Source organism: Syngnathus scovelli, chromosome 1 (genome assembly GCF_024217435.2).
Source record: "Syngnathus scovelli strain Florida chromosome 1, RoL_Ssco_1.2, whole genome shotgun sequence".
Lineage (NCBI taxonomy): Eukaryota > Metazoa > Chordata > Actinopteri > Syngnathiformes > Syngnathidae > Syngnathus > Syngnathus scovelli.
Genome location: NC_090847.1, coordinates 24,512,158 through 24,526,015, shown reverse-complemented (window position 1 = coordinate 24,526,015; position 13,858 = coordinate 24,512,158). Strand labels below are relative to the sequence as shown.

The 13,858-nt window shown below is 51.2% G+C and overlaps 3 protein-coding genes across 3 annotated transcripts; 1 reads left to right on the top strand and 2 right to left on the bottom strand.

Moving 5' to 3' along the window:
* Window positions 1-622: 622 nt before the first annotated feature.
* On the bottom strand, window positions 623-6,093 carry si:ch211-212k18.5 (sal-like protein 2). The gene is made up of 3 exons (XM_049760538.2): window positions 5,751-6,093; window positions 1,328-4,353; window positions 623-1,258 (listed from the first exon to the last, which is right to left on the bottom strand). Exons 1-3 carry the CDS (start codon window positions 5,824-5,826, stop codon window positions 1,103-1,105), a joined length of 3,258 nt encoding a protein of 1,085 aa, XP_049616495.1. The 5' UTR covers window positions 5,827-6,093; the 3' UTR covers window positions 623-1,102.
* Window positions 6,094-7,399: 1,306 nt separating this feature from the next.
* ttc5 (tetratricopeptide repeat domain 5) lies at window positions 7,400-10,019 on the bottom strand. Its single transcript, XM_049761518.2, has 9 exons — window positions 9,754-10,019; window positions 9,383-9,515; window positions 9,083-9,294; window positions 8,867-9,017; window positions 8,690-8,781; window positions 8,414-8,617; window positions 8,033-8,247; window positions 7,819-7,963; window positions 7,400-7,751 (listed from the first exon to the last, which is right to left on the bottom strand). Exons 1-9 carry the CDS (start codon window positions 9,790-9,792, stop codon window positions 7,632-7,634), a joined length of 1,311 nt encoding a protein of 436 aa, XP_049617475.1. The 5' UTR covers window positions 9,793-10,019; the 3' UTR covers window positions 7,400-7,631.
* Window positions 10,020-10,190: 171 nt separating this feature from the next.
* mettl3 (methyltransferase like 3) lies at window positions 10,191-13,334 on the top strand. The gene is made up of 11 exons (XM_049761131.2): window positions 10,191-10,446; window positions 10,831-11,030; window positions 11,100-11,552; window positions 11,639-11,814; window positions 11,879-12,092; window positions 12,155-12,342; window positions 12,477-12,515; window positions 12,587-12,695; window positions 12,760-12,825; window positions 12,893-13,005; window positions 13,094-13,334. The coding sequence occupies exons 1-11, from the start codon at window positions 10,332-10,334 to the stop codon at window positions 13,218-13,220; spliced, it is 1,800 nt and encodes a 599-aa protein (XP_049617088.1). The 5' UTR covers window positions 10,191-10,331; the 3' UTR covers window positions 13,221-13,334.
* The last annotated feature ends 524 nt before the right edge of the window (window positions 13,335-13,858 follow it).

The window sequence follows — 13,858 nt, the reverse complement described above, 5'->3', positions numbered from 1 at the left end:
GTGATGGCCTCTCCAGCTGCACACACAATCACACTCTCACAACCTTTGATTACACACACACACACAAAACACTGGGCAAGAAAAGCTGAATTAGGCGCAGACAAAGGAACGTCCCCCCCCCCACACACAGACTTCTCACTCACCTCCACTTCTCAATCCATCCATTCACATAGAGGCCAACATCTCCATCCATCCATCCATCCATCCATCCATCCATCCATCCATCCATCCATCCATCCATCCATCCATCCATCCATCCATCCATCCATCCATCCATCCATCCATCCATCCATTTTCTATACCGCTTGTCCCCACGGGGGTCGCGGGTGTGCTGGAGCCTATCCCAGCAATCGTCGGGCAGTAGGCGGGGTGGTCACCCTGAATCGGTTGCCAGCCAATCATGCTAACCAGTGCCGCCCTCTGCACGAACCAATAAACCAAAATAAATCACAGCGCATCACAGCAATCTAAATGATTCCACACAATCATGCTCTCTAGTGGGTGTTTGAAGTACAGCGGGAGCAACCGAGTATAATTTGATGAGAAACTATGACATCACTGGTTGAGTGCTTGAGCTACGCTAGCTAACGTAGTGTCCAGTGACAGAAAAGAAACAATGCGCTTTTCACATGGCCATTATTTTATTACCTTGGAACACACACACACACATATATATATATTGGCTGGACTGTCAAAAAGGGGGCATGGTTTAAGCGAAAGGGCTGGTTCAACAATCATCTCAGGTAGCATTATCCATTTACAGTGAGACATTCACAGCTGGAGATGCTGGAGCAGCACACGTGTTCAGTAGCAGCATCACAATTCCACAGCAAAAAGAACAAAACAAAGAGGATCGTGAAAGTCGGGGTGGATTTGCAGTGTCATACGGCTGCTTTTGGCGTGCACTTGAATCAAATATTGACCGTGCTGTCTGATATGTCGACAAAAAGACCTCGCCGTGCTCTTGGAAATACATCAAAAAGAGTCGAAAGCGAGTCACTACAACACAAACTATTCATCTATCTATCACCTGTATGAGATGAAGGGACTAGTAAACGGCCATTGGCCTGACAAGAGTGCCGTCCTAGACTTGTCCATAAGTTCAGCAGGAAGCCTCATCACAAAGAAGCTTTGCTTCTGGGTCTGTGCCGCTTTCTTTCTTTTCTTGGTTGGAGCCCGGAACCTCGGAAGCATCACTCTTGTTGCTCTCAGACTTGGTGGAGGCAGGCAAAGCCACAGGGTGAATCTTCATGTGACCCTGTGAACGAGAAGCACGGCTGTATTCAATCGTGTCATGCTACTGAATTTTCAAATCAAAAAGTTGTACCTTTAGGCCACTGCGGCTAGCGTACAGCTTTCCGCACTGGGCGCAGCTGTAGGGTTTGTCCGAGCGGGGAGGTTGGGAGCGCGCACCTGACGCAATGACGGGCAGCTCCAGACTCTCTGAGCTTCCGTTCTCTGCTTCTGCTGCAGCAGGAGGTGGTGGCACCATGTTGTCTCTCTCGCTGTCACTCTGAGACGCGTCCGGCGGGACGCTGACGTCTACCACCGTGCTGCAAGTTGCTGGGCTCTCTGGAGGGCTTTGGGGATTTCCATCCGGCGTGCATTCCTCGTTGTTGTCAACCTCGCTGGTCTCATGGAGCTTTGACACGCACAAGGAGAATGGGCCGTCGCTAACGTTCATTGCGGCAGAAGCAGAGCTCACTGTGGGGGCTTTGCCAGGGCTTCCCACGTCAGTGTGGGCCAACTCTTGGGAGTTGTTTGAGGGGCTAGCGTCATCAAGGTTGGTGTCGCTCAGATCTAGGGGGTCCTCAAGTCCTACCAAATGTGCTTTATGGGTTAGCGGTGGGCTAACGCTGGGTGCTGATCCCTCAGATTCCTCCATCTTGACATCGCCAGTGGCGGCGGTCTTGGAAATGGCACTTTTGGAGGTTGTGAGAGCCAGCGGAAGGAGCTGCTGAGCTTCCGACGGCGAGCCGCCCGGCTCGTTCTCTGCATCAAAGACTGCGCTCTCCATTTCTGTACCATCTTCTGCTTGCGTTGCATCTTCATTGGGCGGTATTTGCCCTCCGAGGTGCAGGCGGATGTGGTGCTGAAGCACCAAGGCATTGGTGAACTTGCGTGGGCACAGCGGGCAGGAGTTAAGCGCCCGGGAATTGGCCGGTCTGGCCCGATGAGTGGCCAGGTGGGCTCTGAGGCTGCCCTTGGTGGAGAAGGAGCGACCGCAGAGCTTACAAGGGAAAGGGCGCTCTCCCAGATGAGTGGCCTGATGCAGGCGCAGGGCTCGCGCGCAGCTCAGCACCCGCAGGCACACCCCGCACTGATTGGCCACTTGAGCGGCAGGCAGAGGGGAAGCGGCGGAGACGCTGGCGGTCAAATTGGCGCCCGGAACTCCTTGGCTGGCGTTGGGACCGAGGCCGAGGGTGGATAACATTTCCCTGTGATAGGCGGCGGAGACGCTACTCAGGCCGTGACCGTTAGTGTTGGCCTCGGCCAGGGTGAGTGAGGAGGCAGAGGAAGATGAGGCTCCTTCCTGCGGCTGCTTCTCAAGCTTCTGTACCAGACGCTGGAGCTTGGAAGTGTCTGAGGTCTGAGCCAGAGTGGAGGGAGAGGAGGAGGGAGAAGAGGTGGACGCTTTGGGGAATGGCGGGAAAGGAAAGGGTAGCTGATGTGCTGAAGTCAGGTGGGAAGTGGACGGGTGACCCGCGGGCCGCAGAAGGGCCATGTGGTGAGGGGACGCGCCTCCCGGGAAGAGAATCTTGGGGAGGTGAGCCACGCGGGAGTAAGAGGCAGATGTGTGGAGGGCTGAGTGAGGAGGAGTGTTTTCATCAAAGCGCTGCTGCTTCGCCCCTTTAAACTGCGAGGAAGAGGATGACGTGGAAGCCGGCGGCACGGAGCTGGGTGCGCCGCCGACCGCTGAGGCCCGGTTCAGTTGTAGCAAGGAATGGGCTGTTGACAACAGCGCCATGTCCACGGAGGGCGGCAGAGGTAGAGAGGAAGGAGACGGCCGTGGCGATGTGCTGGACAGGAATCCCAAAGCCATGCTCTCCGCCAAGCTGGAGGGAACGCTTCCTTTCACTCCGTGAAAGGACTCGTCGTCGTCAGCTCGCCGCTTCCTCCGCCTCTGGACGGCGCTGGAGGCCGAGGCCGAGGCGCTCGGCGTCTGCTCCGAAAGCGCGGGGGGCAGCAGAGAAAGGGAAAGCTCCGGGTTCTGCTCTCGGTGGCGCAGGAAATGAGCTTTGAGGTTTCCTCGTGTGGTGAAGCGGCTCAGGCATACCGGACACTGGTACGGTCTCTCTCCCGTGTGCGACCTCAGATGGATCTGCAGCGAAGAGTCACTGCTCAGAATCTTGCCGCAAAAGCGGCACATGTGCTGCGGTCGTCCCGACGCTGAGGCGGAGCCTAGAGAGGACACGTACGGGAGATCTTGGGAATGGCTTCCGGCGGAGAAGCTAACACCGTTGCTGTGAGCAAATAAAGCTGTGTTGGACGAGGAGCGTGGCGGCAGCCCCAAAGACAAGGAGAGCGGGTGAAGGGAGGCCACGGACGAGGTCGACACGGCGGACGATATGGACGACGGTGTCCTGCTGCCGTTGACCTGCAGACCGCCTTGTTTGGAATGAGGCGGCTGGGCAAAGAGGGCCGACGGCAGGCCGCTTAACAGCGATGCCGCCGTCGTGGTGACAGGCGTGCCAGTTGAGGGGCGCGCCGGCGACAAAGACGTTGCTTTCTGTTGGCTCTCGGCCCCACCCGCTCGCAGGTTGCTCTCCTGAACTAGGACGACGCCTCCGAGCTTCAAAACGTGCCTGCAAATTTCCTCCGTGATCTGCATCTGGTGTATTTGTCTCTGTTGTAAAACTCGAAGCTCCTCCAGCAGGACTGCGAGGGTGGGCGGCACCTGAAGAACTTGGGGACCCAGCAAGTTGGAGGCTTGCTGCTGAGGTGGGCTGTCACCGCCACACTGCTGTGGAAGGCACTGGGAGGATGACGAGGAGGTAGTGTTGGTGGAGGAGACACCCATGGTAGAATGTGACATGGCTTTGAAGCCGGACGTCTGTCCCACGGGGGGAGGCGAATGTGTCTGCGAAGACAGCGACGGGTGAGGAAAGTCCGGCGAGAGGGAGGAGTGAGTGTTTGGCAGGGAGCTAGCGAAGGTCGCAATGTGGTTGGGCCAGTGGGGAGGGGGGGAGCTCTCGTTGGGCAAGGAGGGCGCGTGGAGCCCGCCGGGGGACGGGCGAGGGGCCAAAGGGGGCTGGCAGTCTTGGAGTGATCTTGGCGAGGAGGAAGAGGACCCCGATGAGGTGACTTCGGACCCGAGAGAGGTGGATGGCGACTTTATGCGCAGGGGATCATCTGGAAGGAAAGAAAGGCAACATGTACCAGGATGCTTTTGCTCACTTGATGTTGTGAGCCACCATTTTAATTCATTTTTATCCCAGCCCTAAACTAGATTTGTACGCGTTGACTCCATATCACCGATTGTGTGGCCTTGTTGGGTACACATTGTTGTCAGATCAAAGTCACCTAAAGCGTTCGTTAAGAACATCTCACAAAAAAAACATCTCGGAGTATTCAAGTAGTAGTAGTAGTGTGTGTGTGTGTGTGTGTGTGTGTGTGTGTGTGTGTGTGTGTGTGTGTTGTCTCAAAGTCCTCAAACACACACACAAAAAGCTCCCAGTCCACCTTGTTGTCAAGGCAACACATTTCCCAGGACAATGGGCATCACCAAGACAACCCCTAACCCCTCTTAAACCCCCCACAGCCTCCACCCCCGTTCTGTCCCTGTCTTTCATCTCCCCATTTACCCTTCCCCCCTTACGTCACAGAGGAGGTCAAGGGTCAGGCCAGGCTGAGGGTCCTGGCACTGTCTGCACATTCTGATTGGTCAACTCATCTGACCTCTGCTGCTCAGGGGTCAAATTCTTTCAGAATCTTGAGCTCAGAGTGAGAAAAAAAGCAAAGTGCATGTGTGCGGAGAAGGGGGGGGGGGGCAACAATGGCGAGAGTAACTTAACTATTCCCTCCTGCAGAGGTAAAGTGATTTATCAAAACTCAAAGCCTTTCGCATTGAAAAGTCCAACTCAAAGACCTAAAGTCTCCAATTAGCTGCACAGTTGCTCGAGGGGCTCACAAAAAATATTTAGCAATGAAGAATTCTATTTGATCATTTTGTAAAAGAAACGAATCAATCAACACTACATCAGCCAATTAAAAGTTCTGATGTAAAAGTGACAAATGAACATTGACAAATGAAGAAAGTTTCACTGTTTTGGTTTTAAAAGAATGAAAGTCGCGTTTATTTAAAAATAAACGTGCGTTAACTTAGATTATGAGGTGCAAAATTACAAGTTGTATTTTTGAAATGAACTTCTTCATTAAACATTATTTTTATAAAATTACCACTCAAAAATAGTCCCACATACATATCGTAGTTTTGTTTAAGTGCCGGGATGCCTGTGAGGGCTTTCTTTTGAAAAAATATCACTCTGGACAGAAAGTTTGAGCTCCTCTATAGAGAAGCAGGAGAAAGAGAGCAAGGGGGCGCCATTGAAAGATTATCACAATAGAAAGAAGGGTGCGAGATTAACACCACCACCACCACCACCACCACCACCACCTAAACCCTCAACAACACACCGTCAAAGACCTTGATCAGCCTGTTGCTTTGGTACCAATGACCAAGTCCCAAAGCAGAAAAAGCTGAATATCAAGGAAGACATTTCGATAGAGACACACGTTTGATTTCTTACCGTGAGCGAGCACCTTCGGGCCCCCCGGATCGGCGTTGACGAGATGTTGGGGTCTCTTCTGTTTCCGGCGTGACATGATTCACGACGAGCCAGGAGGAGGTGCAGGAGGAGGAGGGTTGCTGGCTGTTGCCAATGGTTTAGCGACGCTCCTCAAATGCATCCACGACAAGAGATTGAAAAAGTTCCTGCAAGTTTCCCGTGAAACAATTCGCTGGAAAGAAAAGGAGAGGCGAGAGGAGCTCTTGCAGGTCTTCATAAGAGACCGACCGCAGTGTGTATGTGTGTGTGCTTTAGCAAAGTCTCCGCTCCCCCCTCACAAAAAAAAAAAAAAAAACTTGACCAATTTGCGCTCCTCCTCTCCCACGGCTTGCCCCGCTGCATGCACATGTAGCGAACACACACGCGCGCGCACACACACACGCACACACACACGTACGTACGTACGTACACACAACTGCTCCTTGTTCTGCCGTATTTGCATTTCAATGGCGTGGAACTCGCAGCCTCCCCTCTTCTCTCCTCTTGTCTCCCCCACGTACGGCGTCATTTGTCTCGCTTTGGCTCATTCACCAAACGTTGCAAATTTAGTGTGGACAGATAATTAAGTCGTAAGAGAAATTGAGGCAACAACTACAACAGGTGTTCCAAAGAGCGCGCTGTTTTTTTATTTTGTCTCTCACTGCGGAGTCAAAAGCGAAATCAAGAGTTCTAAATGCTTATTGGAGGCAATGTGTGAAACGAGCGCGGCGCGGGTGCGCGCGCGTAATCACGCACGCAGGCATTAATGCATTTGAGCTCTATTTAAAAGGCAGCGAGCGAATAGATGGCACGATGTGTGACAATGACGTGCAGGACACAGTTGAGTGAGCGTCCCCTCCCCTTCTCCCACCACCCCGCTCACTATGAAGCCCAGGCCGGATCCCGTGGCGCAATGGACAATGCTCCCCTTTCACCCCCTGTCACCTCCCGTACCGTATGGAGCTTTGGATAAAAGAAAGAGAAGGAGACTGTAGGGACATGTTGAACCTGTGCGAGGAAATGCACTGACCTCAGCTGCCAATTCATCCTTTTGGGTGAGGAGACTCCAAAAGCGAGAGTTGACATTATGCAAAGAGCATTTTATGTATGTGAAATATAAAATATATAACATTAATATATGTTGGTTGAGGCTGCTCAGTTTGTGCTTGTTTTTTTTATTGTGTTTTCAAAACAGTGCATTGGTGGAAGTAGACTCAAGGGAAAAAATAGCAACGGCGTCTGTCCAGTGCCTTTGATAGTTTCAATGAAGGTGAACTCAGCAGGGCTCCTCCTCTTATCCAATCAGGTATCAGAATTTGTTGACATTATTTTCTGGCACCTTGCATGTGCTGAAAGTAAGTAATGGAAACAAAAGACTACAAGGTGTGATATGAGCGACCACTCTGATGATGCTACGGGCGCGTTCAGTGATTTCCGCAACTCGGCAATTCTGCGTTGTGCTACGTAAAACGCCTGTTTGCAGTTTTGCCTTGAAGCGCAAAATGTAAATTTGAACAAACTACGACGTGAAGAATTGTCTTTGCTTTAGACTTGTAGTTGTGTTGCAATTAATTCAGCCAATTTAAGATTTTATCTTCAATCTCCAACAAAAAACAGATAACCTTTGACACTTTTCAAAGAATAACTCAGTGTTTATTATGTAATACCTCAAGACTGGATTTGATCCAGTAAACCTCCAAACAGTTCAACCACTTCTATCTAGCAGCATGGCACATTCAACTTTATTTTGCAACCAGTTGATGCCTTGACAACAACATACGCTCAAATAAATAATAAAAAAAAGTCGCACGATGGCCGGGCATTATGTACAAAAGATGATAAGCGAATTGTGTCTTTTGGTCCTCATTCACTTTGAGGCTTGTAACTGACGGAAGTGACGATGAGACTCTGGGCATTTTGAGCCTTGCCGTTGACAACGAGAAACAAAGGCGAGTCTACGCGGATGCTCTTGAAGTCAAACGACTGGGGGGAAAAAAATACAATGTCAGCAGGGGTGGGACTGTTCCGCGACGGAGCCGTTTTGACTCACCGTGTCTTTGTGCGTGATACTGTGTCGTTTGACCTGCGGCTCAGGAACCACCACCGTGTCTCCGATGAGGACCCCCCAGCTGTCGGCCGTGTTGTACACCATCACCACCACGCAAGTCTCCTCGCTATCAATCATGCCGAACGTACTGGAGAGCAAAGAAAAGACCAGTGTCCAGTACGGACGCAAGAAGGAGAGAAGAGACGCCCTTACTTACAAGGCCATGCGAGCCCGGGACGCCAGACTGAAGACCACCTTGCCCATGGCGGCCACGCCGCCGTTGAGGCCGTGCGTCAGTGAGGACGACGGCCGTGGCTCCAGGCTCCCCACGCGGCCCGTCCATGAGCGGAACTCAGGGGAGGAACACGGGCCCAGAGACGACGTGCTCAGGTTGGACAGCATGCTCCGTAAACGGCGCGCCTTTACCTTTCCCTGCGGACAGTGTCCAACAGACGCTCCCTTCAACCCCCCATTGTCAAACCTCTTGCAGCTTTTACCTTCCGCTATTGTACGGCAAAATGTGCAATTCTAATTTTCTTTCGCCTCCATTTTCAAAAGTGTAATATCACAAGTGAAGATGCAAGAAGAGCACGGCCACCTTTGTCTGGCAGAGTTCCGTGACGTTGTGGAGGTACTCCATCAGCTGCTTTTCCTTCTCCGCAGGCTCTGGCCAGCCAGGGTCCAAAGCGGCCGCCCGGCTGTAGCCCCCAAGCGCCGACCCAAACATTTCTTCGTACTGGAACAGGGTGGCTCGGTTAAAGTGCAGCTCTGGGTAACAAGCGGCAGCTCGATCCACTCGTTCCTGGCGAGGCAGGGGTGACATTTGAGCATTGATTCATGTGTTGATTCATTTGAATGTGTGGTGTGTACTAACAGCCTGCGCATAGGCACTTAGAGCCTGCGTGGACAACTGTGGCCTTTGTCCACAAGAGAAGAACAGAGAGACATAGGCGTTGCCCAAAATATCTGCAAAGACAAGTACGCAGCAGATAGCGAGTGAAAGATATCAGCTATGAAACCGTCTCAACCGTTCGCCGCTCGGCACACTCACACCAGGATGTCCCGTCGGAGACGTCCAGTTGGACAGCTTGGCGGGCCATATCCACGCTTTCCATGACCTGTTTGCTGTGCGCGTCGCCGTCCGCCGCCGGGAGCTGCCTCAGGACCATGGACATGTTGCGCAAAGACACCTTGTTCTTGCTCTAAAAGCAAGCACACAATGGCTGAGTAAAGACACGCCTCCCCCTCTCGCCACGTCATCGTGTACCTGTTGCAAGGCTCCCGTAAAGCAGTTCTTAGCGGCCATCAGGTCTCCCTTTTTCCAGTACTGCTCTCCCAGAATGTTCCAGCCCTCCACCAGGCCAGGCTCCAGCTTGACAGCTCGGGAAAGGCAATCCTCTGCGGCAGCGCTGAAATCTGGAGCTACGTTGAGGCACCGGCCCTTCTGCAGCAGGAACTCCGCTTTGTGCTTGTAACATTCTAGAAGGAGAAGCGTGGCATGCAGGAGTTTTTGCTCAACAAGTCACCCACATAGAAAGCAGCAGCGGGAGCGCACCTGCTAACTTACCTTCTTTCTCCTGCAGCTTTTTCAGCAACTTTTCCAACTCGAGCGCGACGTCCTGTTGTTTCCGGTCCGCCTCCTCCACAGTGTGAGTCTCAAAGTAACAATCTCTATAATTGTACAACTCATCCACCAGCTCCTGGAACCGTCAAAGTAAGAAAGTCAAAGTGGTTAACTGTAAAATGCAAGTACAAATAATCCCACAAGTCACCCAGCCAAAGAAAAGGCATCAAATATATATTTGTCGCACGCACGCGCACACACACACGTTGTTTAGATGTTGTCCAGGGCGCAAAGATGACTGCGTAGAAGGTGAGCATAGAAAACACATTGTCAACGCGTACGTTATCACAAGTGGAAACACAAAAAAGAATTGCCTTGATATTTTGGAGTTCGTGTTCGTTTTCCTCCGCCATCTTCTCCAGTCCGCCACAAAAGAGTTAAGCTTGATAAAAAGTGTCACGACTCGAGCATTAAAGGCAACACTCTGCACTTAGGATGAGAATGATAAGGACTCATTTCCCCGTGAAGAATTTTTTTTTTTTTTTTGACAGATTTGTTCCAATGTTGTCACGGGTTTCAGAATAACGATTTTCGACTCTCACGGAAATGAGGGGAGTCCGTCTACCAAATCGATCCGACGAGCAACATCATCACAATCCATTCATTTGATCTTACGGTCTTTGATGTCTGGACACGTTATACGAAATTGTAAATGTTAGTAGAGCAGAATTTACGATTTTTCTATTGGGGCCGAAGTAAATTATTTGGATTCGGAAATTGGAAAATTAGTGAAAACTTTACGGATTAATATGATGCTGCCCGGACAATATTCAGATGTGCACCACGCGTTGCGGCTATCCGCAAATTCCGTAGCCCTCCGTTCATTACTGGCGTTATTTTTTTATGGCTTTTTAAGCCAACTTTACAGCCGCCGCTGTTTGTTCAGGTTGCCATGTCGGACACATGGAGCAACATCCAGGCGCACAAGAAGCAGCTGGACTCTCTGCGGGAGAGGCTGCAGCGGAGGCGGAAAGAGCCGACATCACAAGTGACACAACTGGCCGCTGGTAAGATAATTCCCTTGCTGCAAATACGTTTGCATTCATTTAAGCATTAATAACAATAATAAAAACATTTCGATATGTTTTAAGCTTAATTGTATCAAATCCAGTGCGATGCAAATGATTAAAAAACGACAGAACCTGCAATTGAGATCAACTTCGAAAGTCATGCCGTTTAACTTTATGACAGAACAAATCTTATTTTTTAAATCCTAAAGATTGTTGTCACTAAAAGAGCATAATAAAACGAAGCAAACAGGTGTTTGAAATGTCCCATTCGGTTCAGAATGTGAATGAAAAGTGTCATTGATTCCTTTTTTCAGCCTCAAAACAACAATCGTATTCTATTCATTGTTGACTTTCTCTCCTTCCTCTTGCGTTGTGTGTCAGAGGTGGGTGCAAGTGCAGATGTTCCCACGTCCAGGAGTGACAGCCCTGCCCCGTCAGCCGCGTCGGTGCCATGCGGCACTCGGGAGGACACACCGAAACCTCCTGACCCTGAATTGGAAAAGAGAATGCTGGCCTATTTGTCCGATCTGAGTCTCTCACTGCCCAAGGATTCCCTCACTATAACAAAAGACTTGAATGGCGTGAGTTGAGCAGAACGTCATGAACCAGGTGTGTGGATGTTGCCTTCATTTCAGTGCTCTTATTTGCAGTCGGAGACGGCCATCGCTCACGAATGGATCCAGAGTCTTTTGCTCAAGTTCTCTGCTCAGGAGCTCATTGAAGTCCGGCAGCCGGCTATGTCCTCATCTTGTACGACGGTGGTCGTAGCGGTGGACCATACCAAATTATGGGCTATGATCGGATCAGGCGCCGGCGCCCCTCGGACGGGTGTCAAGAGAAAAGCAGAGGACCAGTCCCAGTGCACGAGAAGTCCGGGTTTCTCGCCCTCGCTGCAGGGCCCGGCTTCTCCGCCGCGACCCGCGGCAGCTTCCATCACCTCCGTTTTGCCCGTGGCGTCTTGGCAGACGGCGGGCATGGTCAGCGCATCGGGGAGTGGCGGCGACAAAAAAAGCAGGAGCAGTAAAAGCCAGTCATCTCACGTGGACATGGAAATCGAAAGCCTCCTCAACCAGCAGTCCACAAAAGAGCAGCAGAGCAAGAAGGTCAGTCAGACAAGGCGGCCAGCGGGAAAAGTTTGTTGCTATTTCTGGTGACTTCTGACGTGCATTTGATTTCTTTTTTTTGGTAGGTGAGCCGAGAAATCCTGGAGCTGCTCAATGCTAGCACAGCCAAGGAACAATCGATAGTGGAGAAGTTTCGTTCTCGTGGCCGCGCCCAAGTTCAGGAATTTTGCGACCACGGCACCAAGGAGGAGTGTGTCCGCTCGGTGGATACGCCCCAACCGTGCACCAAGCTCCACTTCCGGTCCGTTGGTTGGTCCGTCGCTTGGGTGACAACTCTGAATTGACTTGCCTCCGTTTGTTTCTAGCCGCATCATCAACAATCATACAGACGAGAACCTGGGCGACTGTTCCTTCCTCAACACGTGTTTCCACATGGACACCTGCAAGTACGTCCACTATGAGATCGACAGCCCTCCCGAAGCCGAGGGGAGCCCGGCGGGGGCCCAGCCGGGGGCCGCCGAGCCGGGCCTGCACGGCGACGATGCTGACAGCAACGTGGGCAAACTCTTCCCCTCTCAGGTGAAGTGAAGCGTGGTATTAAGTGCATAACGCCAAGCTGACCTTGCTCTTCGGACCGGCAGTGGATCTGCTGCGACATCCGCTACTTGGACGTGTCCATCCTGGGCAAGTTTGCCGTGGTGATGGCAGACCCACCCTGGGACATTCACATGGAGCTGCCTTACGGTACTCTGACGGATGACGAGATGAGGAAACTCAACATCCCCATCCTGCAGGACGATGGCTTCCTCTTCCTTTGGGTCACTGGCAGGTAAGCGCCACCTTTTGTCAGCGCTTTTTTTCTGGCTTAAATGAAAGCCTAGGCGGTGCCAAACTGAACAATGGCCATTTACGTGTTTTTTTTTTCCCCCGTCAAAATGTGATTAGAATTTTTTTTTCTTCCAGGGCGATGGAGTTGGGGAGGGAGTGTCTGAGTCTGTGGGGGTAAGTTGCGCCGCCGCCGCAATGTCTTCCGCAACTTGGCAACGCACATGACCTGACCCCTGTTGTGTCAGCTATGAGAGTATTGATGAAATTATCTGGGTGAAGACCAACCAGCTTCAGAGAATAATCCGCACCGGGAGAACAGGACATTGGCTGAACCACGGGAAGGAGCATTGCCTGGTGCGTTGACGTCGAACACGGGTCCGGGCCGCCGTCTCGGTGTTTCAAACGTGTTTGTGTCCAGGTGGGCGTGAAAGGCAACCCTCAGGGGTTCAACAGAGGTTTGGATTGCGACGTCATCGTTGCCGAGGTAATACGGCCACACTCAGGGCCCGCCTGAGAATACCGCGTGGTAACCGTCATTTGTCTTCAATCAGGTCCGTTCCACTAGTCACAAACCGGACGAAATCTACGGAATGATCGAGAGACTCTCGCCAGGAACCCGGAAGATCGAGCTGTTCGGTCGACCGCACAACGTCCAGCCCAACTGGTAGGCGCCGCTAATCCTAAGTGACCGTTGCTCTGTGTGCCCCCGCCGTGGTACTCATTTATTTATTTATTTTTTTGCTCGTTCCCAGGGTGACGCTTGGGAACCAGCTGGACGGCATTCACCTCCTGGATCCAGATGTGGTGGCCCGCTTCAAGGAACGCTACCCGGATGGCGTCATTTCCAAACCCAAGACCATGCAGACGCAGCATAATTAATTTGGGCGTGGTGGGGCGGTTGACATCATACGCTCAGCAGGGCTTCCATTAGCCCTTTTTTATCCTCTACAACCCATGATTTATTCTTTTAATAATAAATCAAAATGATTTTGAGCTATTTTATGTCCAAATTTGACACCATTGAAGTACAATGACAGGCGGAACAATTAAATGCTTTACCACTAGATGGCAGACTTTCCAATGAACAAGTGCAACTCAAAACTTCGAAGGGGTTCTATTTGATTTTTAGGGGCCCTCTCACCACCATATTTCTGTTCTTTTTTTTTTGCGATGGCCAGAAGGTCACTTGCCAGTGGACATTCACATCACACCAACTACATTGCGATGTTCAGGATTGACCCCACTTGTGTTTTGTAGCTCTGTGACACCGACTGTTTACTTTCCTTTGCTGTAACTTGCAAACTTGAGATACGAGCGCTGTATGCCTATACTATGTATACTTAATTGTTCCAACTGATGAAGCCTTCTTGGCTCAAAGGCCAAACATCTCCGAAGATGAAGATCTGAATGAATGAGAATATTCACAAGCATCGTTAGAAGGCATTTTCATTCTATTCAAGTCTAGGTAATGGTGACGTTATTGAAGGTGTGCGTGTTTTTTTTTTTTTGTTTTTTTT

Coding starts and splice junctions, on each gene's coding strand:
- si:ch211-212k18.5 (XM_049760538.2), bottom strand. CDS start 5,826: ATGTCACGCCGGAAACAGAAGAGACCCCAACATCTCGTCAACGCCGAT. Junction 4,354..5,750: donor CCCGAAGGTGCTCGCTCACG/GTAAGAAATCAA, acceptor CTTTCCTTCCAG/ATGATCCCCTGCGCATAAAG. Junction 1,259..1,327: donor CTAGCCGCAGTGGCCTAAAG/GTACAACTTTTT, acceptor TCTCGTTCACAG/GGTCACATGAAGATTCACCC.
- ttc5 (XM_049761518.2), bottom strand. CDS start 9,792: ATGGCGGAGGAAAACGAACACGAACTCCAAAATATCAAG. Junction 9,516..9,753: donor ACGAACTCCAAAATATCAAG/GCAATTCTTTTT, acceptor TGACGGTTCCAG/GAGCTGGTGGATGAGTTGTA. Junction 9,018..9,082: donor TTACGGGAGCCTTGCAACAG/GTACACGATGAC, acceptor GCTTGCTTTTAG/AGCAAGAACAAGGTGTCTTT.
- mettl3 (XM_049761131.2), top strand. CDS start 10,332: ATGTCGGACACATGGAGCAACATCCAGGCGCACAAGAAGCAGCTGGAC. Junction 10,447..10,830: donor AGTGACACAACTGGCCGCTG/GTAAGATAATTC, acceptor GTTGTGTGTCAG/AGGTGGGTGCAAGTGCAGAT. Junction 12,826..12,892: donor GCGACGTCATCGTTGCCGAG/GTAATACGGCCA, acceptor GTCTTCAATCAG/GTCCGTTCCACTAGTCACAA.